The sequence below is a fragment of the Lactuca sativa genome, chromosome 3, assembly GCF_002870075.4.
Source record: "Lactuca sativa cultivar Salinas chromosome 3, Lsat_Salinas_v11, whole genome shotgun sequence".
In the NCBI taxonomy this organism is placed as follows: Eukaryota; Viridiplantae; Streptophyta; class Magnoliopsida; order Asterales; family Asteraceae; genus Lactuca; species Lactuca sativa.
In genome coordinates, this window is record NC_056625.2 from 58,263,561 (window position 1) to 58,274,762 (window position 11,202).

General features: G+C 34.3%; 1 protein-coding gene across 1 annotated transcript; it reads left to right on the plus strand.

The window, feature by feature from the left end:
• Positions 1-1,967: 1,967 nt before the first annotated feature.
• LOC111890077 (uncharacterized) lies at positions 1,968-5,862 on the plus strand. The gene is made up of 4 exons (XM_023886234.1): positions 1,968-2,671; positions 2,764-2,878; positions 2,987-3,279; positions 4,002-5,862. Exons 1-4 carry the CDS (start codon positions 1,968-1,970, stop codon positions 5,860-5,862), a joined length of 2,973 nt encoding a protein of 990 aa, XP_023742002.1.
• Positions 5,863-11,202: the final 5,340 nt, after the last annotated feature.

Genomic DNA, 11,202 nt, shown 5'->3' on the forward strand with positions numbered 1-11,202 from the left:
GATTATGTTTGAAGTTTATGTACAAACACAATAAACATAAATCCAAAATATTCTTCATTACAACATAACTTCTAAATAGAGGTTTAAAAACAAACATAATATAAATGTTGAAACACAAAAATAAGATAATGGTTTTCAAAGGTACTAGCTAGTGTTTACAACAATAATATAAGGATCATTAGGTAGATTGCAAGTTTGTTGCATGGACCAGCCTTGATGTTGGTATAAGTTACATTGATGTTGGTATAAGTTACAGAACAGCTCCACCAAGAAGTCTATTGCCCTTCAAAACCAAAAAAGAGTTGAAATGGAATGGAATTGGAAAAAAGAGCTGAAATGGAATGGAATTGGATTCCATTCCTTTGTACATTCCTGTTTAGTGGATGTGGAATGTAAATAAAGACAAATGATACCTTGTCAACTAAAGAAGACCATTGATGCAACTTGATGAATTTGTTGTAGTATTTGTTTCAACTTCAGCTTGTACCTGAGCATATTATAAACAGTTGAATGTTAAAAATGATTGTTTTACCCTTTCGTATCCTATGATTCTTTTCTCCCATGTTTTTTGATCAATTCATTACTAACAACCAACACTACACACTCTTTTGAGCATCTTTCCTGCAAAATTTATTCTTGGATGCTATAAGAAAACACAACTTAAAGAGGTAATTTTTACATTTGCATAAACTATATAAAGAAAACTAGATGGATGAAGTTTTTACTGACATCTATACCAATAACACTTCAAGCATAAAGGCAATCCATCCCTTGCTTGGTTGCTGCAACATAAATGGTAGCTTAAGTCATTTACTACCAAATCATTCCTTGATTTATTTTTTACGGCCAGGAAACTGCTTCAGGTAGTTGATTTTCTATGGGGTTAGAGGTTCTCCATTGAAACTACAAGACAAACCGAAATAAATCAAACTCTTAATTCCCCCCAAATAACATTTACATACTTAGACAATAAGATAAATGAATATATGAGCTTACAGACCTTACACTGCATCAACTGCAAAAGAAAAAAAGAACAAAAAAAAATCAAAGACCTCAATAAAGTGTTAATGATCATCTCATAAGTGTCGAGGCGGTGACACGCAGAAAGACGAAGTCACATAAGAAGAGACTGGAGAACGGACTCGCTACCCGGACATTGACTGGATGGTGGCGGAGGGTTACGGATCGACTGATGCACCAAACCGCCTTTAATGGTGGGTTGTGGTGTGGCTGTGAGGGTCGGCTAGGTCAAAAACAGAGAGAAAGGGGGGAAGAGAACGAGATGAGAGATATCAGAGAGAGTGTGTGTAAAGAGAAGGAGGTGAGAGAGATCAGATTGCAATGTGGCACAATTTTCTGGGGGTAAGCCTAAAACCGGGAAAAGAGAGCATTTGGGGGGAACTGAAAATGGTTGAATTTTTTAGGATGCTATATTTAGGATATAAATTTTTCAAAAAATTTAGGCGTTTCCTAGGAAAGTCCTCGGAAATACCGAGAAAATACCAAGGAAATCGAAACATTTGTTTATAAATATCTTTACAAACATTTTTATAATATTATTATGAACTTTGATTGATCGCAAACACTTTTTAGAAATTTATCAATAGATTTAATTAAAATTATTATATATACCATCAATTCTTAAAAAGTTTAGCTGCAGTCCACTTTTTTCTCTTTCATCAATTCACACGGAACTTTTTTTTTCTTATTTTGAATACTAAACTTCTTATATTCGCTCCTTCTTATCTCATTTTCTTGCCGCCTCACATTCCACCAATGAGATTTATTACGTTTTTTTTTTGTTTTTGATCTTATTTTTTTGCTTCCTTCTGCTTTTTGTTTTCTCGCTGCGTTCGTCCTTTCCTTTACAAGAGTCATTTTCCTTTGTTTTTGCTTGCTGCTTTCGTTTTCTCCCTTACAAGGTTCATTTTTTAGGTATGTTTTGGTGATCCTCCCTCTATAATATCATGTATGTAGGTTCGTCTTCTAAACGCCGTTTTTCTCCTCATTTAACTGGCCTTCTGTCTTCCGAAAAAGGGTCCTGTTCTTCTGTTGGTAACGATGCTTTACTTTTGCCTTCTTACGATGATATCGGCGATTGCACCTTTGTTTGTAGATTTTGTAGTGTTTTTTTCTGGTTTGATGAAAGGGTTATGTATTTGTCACGTCCAGATTGCCCTGCCTATACGCGGTGTTGTAAATCTGGTTCTGTTGTTTTACCGTATCCACTTCTACCTCCTAAATTGTTGCTTGCTCTATTTGATTTTCGCCCTTTCATCAAAAACATAAGGGCTTATAATAGTATGTTTAGCATGATGTCTTTTGGAGGTAAGGTGGATGACACTGTTAATAGGGCGGATGGTCCATATGTATTCAAAGTTTCTGGTCAGGTTTGTCATTGGATTGGTGCTTTTGATGTTGTTGATGAAAAAGGACCAAAGTTTTTGCAATTGTATATTGTTGATACAGACCATGAATTGCATAATAGGCTCTCTGCTTTTCCAAAAAATGAAAATGGCTGTTTAGATTCAACAATAGTTGAGGCTCTTATGGATCTTTTTACAGCTCATAATGAATATGTTAGAACTTTTAAATGTGCAAAAGATATTGCTGCTGAAAGAAACTTACCTGAATATGCAGTTCGTCTTTTTAATGATGTTCCTAATCGTCTGTATGGCCCTCCGCCCCTGGTAGTTTGGGTTGTATTGTCGTTGGTGAAGACGCAGTTGGCAGTACATATGATATAGTTGTGCATTCAAAAAGTGGTCCTCCGCGTAGGATTAGTAAACTTCATCCTAGCTACATGCCATTGCAGTATCCTGTTTTGTTTCCCTATGGTGAGGATGGTTGGTCCCCAAGGTTGAAGCTTTTAAATGAGGTTGGTTCGAAGGCTAGGAATCTTAGTATCAACATGTATTATTCTTACCAAATACATGCAAGGAATGGTATATATTCTGTTGTGCTAAATTCATGTAGATTATTCCAGCAATATTTAGTTGACGCATATGCATGTATTGAACTTTCGCGGCTTGATTTTTATGAACAAAATCAAAATCACCTAAGATCAGCATATGTTAGTATTATTTACGATGTCATATCACGTGGTGATACTGATGGTAGAAGTATTGGTAAGCGTGTTATTTTACCACCATCTTTCGTCGGTGGTCCAAGGTATATGTACAGTCATTATCAGGATGCCCTTTCTATTTGTCGGGAATATGGGAATCCACAGTATTTTATAACATTTACGTGTAATGTTGGTTGGCCAGAAATCAGCAGGTACATGGACATGCATCGCCAGTTTGATGTTCCGAGCAGGGCAGACATAATCTCACGTGTTTTCCATATGAAAGTTATTGCCTTTATTAGTTATTTGAAATCTGACAAGACGTTCGGTCCTGTTTCAGCACGTAATTTTTTTTTTCTATGACAATATTTTTAAAAAAAATATGTTCCTTGTATTTTTGTTTATTCATTACTGTGTTTAGATTGTTATATTGTATTTACTAATTAATTTTTTTTAAATATTTTTTGTATTTTTAACAATGTTCTTTTAAAAAATATATTCGCTGTAAGTTTTTTTTATTTTTTTTTTATGTGACAATACTTTTTTAAAAAATATGTTCCCTGTATTTTCATTTATTCATTACTGTGTTTAGATTGTTATATTGTATTTACCAATTAATTTTTTTAAATATTTTTTGTATTTTTAACAATGTTCTTTTAAAAAATATATTCGCTGTAAGTTTTTTTTTTTCTGTGACAATATTTTTAAAAAAAAATATGTTCCCTATATTTTCGATTATTCATTACTGTGTTTAGATTGTTATATTGTATTTACTGATTAATTTTTTTTTAAATATTTTTTGTATTTTTAACAATGTTCTTTTAAAAAATATATTCGCTATAATTTCGTATGTTCATTAGTGAATTTAGATTATTATATTTTATTTACTAATTAGTTTTCCTTTTTTAAAAATTTTATTGTGTTTACTATTTAGTTTTCCTTTTTTAACGGTTCTTTCTTTGGCAGATCTATATACTATTGAATTCCAGAAAAGGTGTTTACCGCATTGTCATGTGCTCATATGGATAGCAGATTCCCACAAGATAAAGGAACCATCTGCCATTGATGCTTACATTACAGCTGAATTACCTAACCCTATTTTGGAGCCATTATTATATCAGACAGTTATAAGATGCCTTGTACATGGACCGTGTGGTTTGCTAAATACTAAGTCCCCATGTATGAAGGATGGTAAGTGTAAGAAAAGATTCCCAAAAAATTTCCGTAACGATACAGTTTTTGACAAGGATGGTTATGCACATTATAAAAGGCGATCTGGTGCGGTCCATAGGTTAGAAACAGGTGTAGAAATAGACAACAGGTTCATTGTCCTGTATAACAAAAGACTGTGTTGTCGTTTCAATGCACATATAAATGTCGAGTATTGTGGGTGGAACATGATGATTAAGTATCTGTTCAAATATGTATCGAAGGGAATGGAGCGTGTTAGGTTTGTTATTCAGAGAGATGTGCACACTTCTGGATCTTCTGTTTCAGTAGAACCTCCTGTCATTGATGAGATTAAGAACTACATCGATGGCCGTTTCCTCTGCCCTCATGAAGCCGCGTGGCGTATACTTGATTTTCCGATTCATGACCGAGATCCGTCAATTGTCATACTCCCTGTACATTTGCCAAATATGCAATCTGTGTTGTTTAAAGAAAACATTAGTATTAACCAGGTTGTTGACGATCCCATCTTTGGAAGCAGTTTGTTGTTAGGTTGGTTTGATAACAATAAGTGGGATAGAACTGGTCATAATCTTACATATAGCTCATATCCTACTAAGTACTGGTGGGACAAACAGGCAAAAGCTTGGAAGAGAAGGAAACGTTGTAATTCTCATGCATTAGGTAGACTTATCTTTGTTCATCCATCTGCTGGAGAGTTATTTTACTTAAGAATGTTGCTTTGTCATCAAAAAGGTTGTAGGTCTTATGAAGAAGTTCGTACTGTCTCTGGCACTGTGTACTCTGATTTTCGAGCTACCTGTGATTCGTTAGGTCTAATAGGGGAAGATCGAGAGTGGATGGACGCTTTTACTGAGGCTTCTGAATGGGCTACATCGTCTCAGCTTCGTTCTTTATTTTGTTATCTGCTCCTTCTATGTGATGTTAACGATCCTATGTGTTTGTGGCATTTTGGATGGAAGAAAATGAGTGATGATTTGGTACACAATATAAAGATGTCAAATCCTGGTGTTGATGTAAGTATAGATGATTTGCACGTACAGCAGATGGTTTTATATGAACTGGATCATGTGCTTAGGTCATCTACACCTTCAAAATCTGTTGTTGATTTTCATTTGCCCAAACCTACAGAGGAGACTGTTGCTATGTTAAGAAATAGACTTTTTTTAGAAGAGACAACGTACGATAAGGACATTTTGAAAGCTACTCACCAACAGATGTTGTCGTCTCTAAATGATGAGCAGCTGAACATCTATAATGTTGTTCAATCTGCAGAAGCTAAAAGCCAACAGATGTTGCTTTTCGTTTATGGCCATGGAGGGACTGGTAAAACTTTCCTGTGGACAACAATACTAGCTTATTTCCGTTCAAGAGGAAAAATAGCTCTTGCTGTTGCTGCTTCTGGTATAGCATCTCTGCTTCTTCCATCAGGAAGAACTGCTCATTCCAGGTTCAAAATCCCAATTGACTTTACTGATAATGTTGCATGCAATATTACAAAAAAGACAATGCTTGTTGAGTTGTTGAATGTAACTTCCATCATTATATGGGATGAGGCTCCCATGAGTGACAGACATTGTTTTGAGTGTTGGACCATTCTTTGAGAGATATCCTTGAATGTGAAAGTAAAGTCTTTGGTGGTATGTCGATGTTATTAGGAGGAGACTTTCGTCAGACATTACCTGTGTCGCCAAAGACCACACCCTCTGAAACTATCTCCCTTACGCTGCCAAACTCGTACTTATGGCCATATTTCAGTTTGTATAAATTGACAGATAATATGCGGCTTAAAAACCTGTCCACCTCATCTGATAGTCATTTAGGTATCTCAAAGTTTGCATCCTGGTTACTTCAAATTAGGGATGGACTCATTGGTGAAATTGATGCATGCGATAAGACAAATACCAAATGGGTTGAGATTCCTATGTCACTGATCATACCTCCAACAAAAAACGCATTACACAGCCTTATAGACTTTGTTTATGGAGCTGATATTCTGAAAAAACCCTCTGCTTCGACTCTGTCTGCTAGAGCAATAGTTTGTCCAAAAAACAAAACAATCCAAAAAATAAATGATATAGTTTTGCAGAGAAGTCCTGGTGATTCAAAGATGTATGAAAGTGCTGACAGTATTGAGTTCAATGGGAACCAAAGTACAGAGTTTAATACTTTCTATCCATTAGAGTATTTGAATGCCTTGACCTTCCCTTCCATACCTGTGCATTCACTGTTATTGAAAATCAACACTCCTGTTATGCTGATTCGGAACATAAACCAAAAAGAAGGTTTATGCAACGGCACACGACTGATGGTTTCACAGTTATTGTCCACCGTTATTGAGGCAACAATTATTACTGGGACTTCCATTGGGAGCAAAGTTTTAATCCCCAGAATTAGATTTATTCATAAAGCCCCTGATATACCTTTTACCTTTGTTAGGAAACAGTTTCCATTAAAAGTCTGTTATGCTATGACTATCAACAAAAGCCAGGGGCAATCTTTAAAAAAAATTGGAATTTATCTGCCTCACCCGGTATTCACACATGGACAACTTTATGTCGCATTGTCTCGTGCTACCTCTCCAGATTCTGTGAAAATACTTATAGATTCTGATGAAAACACTGCAAATAATAAAACAAAAAATGTTGTTTTCAGAGACTTCCTACAGAAAGTTAATACTTCAGAGGTCAAATACATATTTAGCTTTTATAATTGTATACAACAGCCTAATACATGTTTCTTACTTTTAATATTTATTGTTACACTCACAAATCATACTTATATTCATTGTTAACTATGACACCACACATCAACCTGATGCATGTATGTTAGCTTTTTTTACATGACTGCCTCATAAAACATAATATTTACTGCTGCATTCAGAAATGATGTTTATATTATTTGTTGACTACCATTCCAGACATGTCTCAAATAACAACAACAATCTCAGAATTGCATTATGGGTGTCCGGGAACAACAATACAGGTATATAAATAAATCTTTTTTCATAACAACTTTATATTACCAACATACATTCTTCAAAGACAATAAAATTATAACAATATTTTTCGCTTTAGGTACGAATCTTGCGTATGTGGACACCACAGATTAGAAATCATGAGACATGGTTCTTGGCTGTTGACAAAAATGTAAGTTATCAACTTCCATCCCAACCTCTTCTTCTAATCTATACACACATTAACCCTATATACAATCTCCACTATGTACAAGGGTGATGCTGTTCAGATTCTGAGACAAAGAAAAGATCAAGGCTTTCTACAATCCGTTCTCATTCCTTCTAGATGCTACACAATTGAGAAGTATGGATGTGGAGTACCGGATCGTTATCAAAAGTGGATCAATAATGAATTCTACATGGCTGTTGGGACAGCATCCTCTATTACACCTCTTCCAGACACTGCCATTATTCCAAAACATTGGTTTTCTTTTGTTTCCAAAACACAGATACCAGATTACAAAGATCAACATGCAGGTGTTACTATTCATACAAATAAAACAAGTAACATACAAAAAATCCTTACATACACTAATAACAATTAAATAACTTTACCTGCAGATTTTGTTGCTTCTTCAGCAAGCTTATCAACTGCACGAAAAAAGATAGTGAACCATACCTGTTGTTGATACTAAAAAATGATTCGTAAGTACTTTTTCAGTTGTATTACCGTAATATGTTATTAACATGTGTCAAACCTATGAACATCAGCGGTGAAGACATTGCAATAAGTTTATGGAAGGAATTCACCAGTGTGTCTTCAAAGTTTGATCGTGTTGTTCTCGAAAATGCTCCTGCACCTGTCATAGTCGCCATAACCAGCATAAAGATCTCTACTTACGCAGGTAACTACGTATAAAATGTTGTTACATTAATAATTTTAAAAATACAATTATTTGCTTGTGTATTATGTTGAATACTAAATATACAGGAGCACTATGACTTGGAACAAGTAGTGCTACTCATCTATACATAAACCCACCAATTCCAGAAATGAAACTACTAATGGACAGGTATCATAAAGAATGCACATTGATAAAATACATTACATTCTAAAATACTTTTAATTCACGGATTGCAGTTACAATACATTACCTGAGGTACCTGTTTTTTTAGATCCTCCAATACAATTGTCGAAAATACTCGACAAAAGTCATTCTGATCTTTCGGTATGTTACACCTACATGTATATATGTGTCCACACAAGAAAAAAATATCATGTTTATACTTTTAAGCAGATTATATACGTCTGTATGTTATATAGGACAAAACTCTTACGACAAAGGCTTGCATAATTGAATATATCTTCTCAGACTCTTGGTACCATGTTCAATGTCCGAAATGCAAAAATACAACTTTCAAACAAGGGAAAACCTGGTTTTGTCCATCAGATGGAATACTTGAGTCTCCATGTAGCACGTAAGCATCAGACAATGAAAAAATCAATTAATTAATAAAAGAAAAATATGGAAGCTTAGCAATAACTCATTTCTACCCACATGCAGGTTTAAATTGAATGCAGTTATTAAAGATGAAAGTCATTCCATGACTGTTGTGCTGTCTGATAATGCAACACAGGAATTACTAGGCACAACAGCAGATGCACAACAGCAGATAACCTCAGATCAGACAACAACACAGATGACAGAAAGGAAGTACCACCAATTGCTGTCTCTTTACTAGGAACTCCAAGAAAAATGAAAATTCGCATGACAAATACATCAAAGGACAACAACATTCGATTCATTGTTACAAATATCGAAAAAACGCCTTCTGAAGTACCACCTTCCATGACAACACCACCTCCTGATCGTCCAACTTCTTCAAAAAATACTAATGAAGAAAGTGCTCAGAACTACCAACACAGTAAACAAAATGTTAGAAGATCACTTCCGTTTGAAAATCCAGGTAAATTTTCATTTCTAGTGTACATATATATAAGGGTAAATACATATCGCCAAAATGGTGAATATATTTAATTATAAATGCAGACACAGTTACTACAAAACGAAAAGCCGCCCGTAAAATGGAATAGACCTCACTTCTTCGGATGTTGATCATAAAAGAAATACTAATGGTATATAACATGTTGCAGCTATGTACAAAAAATGTTTAACTTTGGTGTTCTAGCTATTATAGTATCTGTAGTTGTACCCTTAACTCATAATGGAGTTTGTGTTGGCTTTACTATAATGTAATAACTAAGGCAGTATTTCGTATGACAGATAGTTATGTAAAATATGTTACACTTATGTAAAAAAAAAGTGTTTTGCTTTCAGCTTTTATACTACTCTCTGTAGTTAAACCCTTAACTGATGATGACGTTTGTGTTCGCAGCCTACTATAATGTAATAATTAATGCAATATTTTGTATGATAAATAGTTATGTGAAATACGCAACGACAATGAGTTAACTTATAATAATGTACGTTTTTTCATAAACGACCCACAACTGAATGGTTTATTAACAATTTGTCACATAGTTATAAACGACCCACAAGTGAACAGTTTATTAAACGGCCCACAAAGACAGTTGCTTATTAACATAACTGAATGGTTTATTGACACTTTCTCACATAATAAAAGTTAATACCATGCAAAACGAAAAAAAAATTACAACAAATTACTCCATTACAACAACTCATATTAATTACAACTAAGTTATTGTCAAAAACACCAAATAAAAGCCAAAACTATAAAAACAAATTTTATTAAGAAAATAATTAAATATTGCCGCCCTTTGCAGATAGCGTACATCTGTAGGTCTAACATATCATAGGTTCAACAACTAAGTGATATGATGACACGCCACATCAGTCTCAAAATACCTTTATATAGATGTTTAATAACCACACCTATGAAAAGGGAAAACTTACACATGGACATCTAAACAATACACTTCCACTATATAATGTACATAAACAAAAATACTTCCAGACAAAAAACAATCCCTACAAATCTTTCACTCACCATACAAAAAAAAAAAATGAAAACCACACTTTTCAACAAAAGTCTCGCTGTTATGATCGATTTCCTTAGGGAAATCGGAAATCTGATTGAAGTTGCCCAAGGAAAGTTAGAAGAAAGTTTTTGCCTCGATGAAAACATCCGGTCATACATGGTGAACAACACAGAAGATCCCGACATACAGATACTACACAAAATATTTGAAAAGGCCAAAGCCGATGACCAATCCATGACTGACAACTTTTCGTTTACACTCGGAGACATCCACAAAAGAATTGGTAAATATAAGCACAAAATGAAGGATACATCCACTGACTTTTCGTCTGATATCCACGTGCAAACCACTTGCACCTTCGCTGTATAATAGTTTTAATGTACGTAGTTAAATAGTTTTAATGTACATAGTTAAATAAAATAGATGTTTATGTAAAAAATTATATATAGCAAATGATATAATCATTATGCATAAAATTATATATACCAACCACTTACGATAAACGAATCGCAAACTACTAACCTTCAATGCTTAATAAATGATACACAACTCCAAAGACCTTCCAAAAATTTCTAATTAACACATAACTCTGAAATTGCCGCCACAACTCACATCACATTCCATCGTCTTCTCAAAAATTAATACTTACATTAAATACCCAACAACCACTACAAAACCGTATTAAATTTCAATATGCCTACTTAAGTAAACGTTTATTCATCAAACATTCTCATACTCTCGTACTATACACATCACAGACATCGATCACAAACACAAAAAAATTAAACCACAAGAAATGAAAAGTATCCTCAACAACCTCATCTCTCACGAAGAAGCAGAGCAACTTTCGTTAACCAACATGGAGGAAGAAGTCCATGAGCACCAAAAGTACAAAAAAAAAAAACTTATGGAGGAGATGACCTCAAAACCATCATACAACAACTACTTGACGATGCAACAAATCGT

Bases quoted from the DNA above. Each gene is read 5' to 3' on its own strand.
- LOC111890077 (XM_023886234.1), top strand. From the start codon at position 1,968: ATGTATGTAGGTTCGTCTTCTAAACGCCGTTTTTCTCCTCATTTAACT. The intron at 2,672-2,763 runs GTATGGCCCTCC...GCATTCAAAAAG, and splicing joins AATGATGTTCCTAATCGTCT to TGGTCCTCCGCGTAGGATTA. The intron at 2,879-2,986 runs GTTGGTTCGAAG...AGATTATTCCAG, and splicing joins GGTTGAAGCTTTTAAATGAG to CAATATTTAGTTGACGCATA.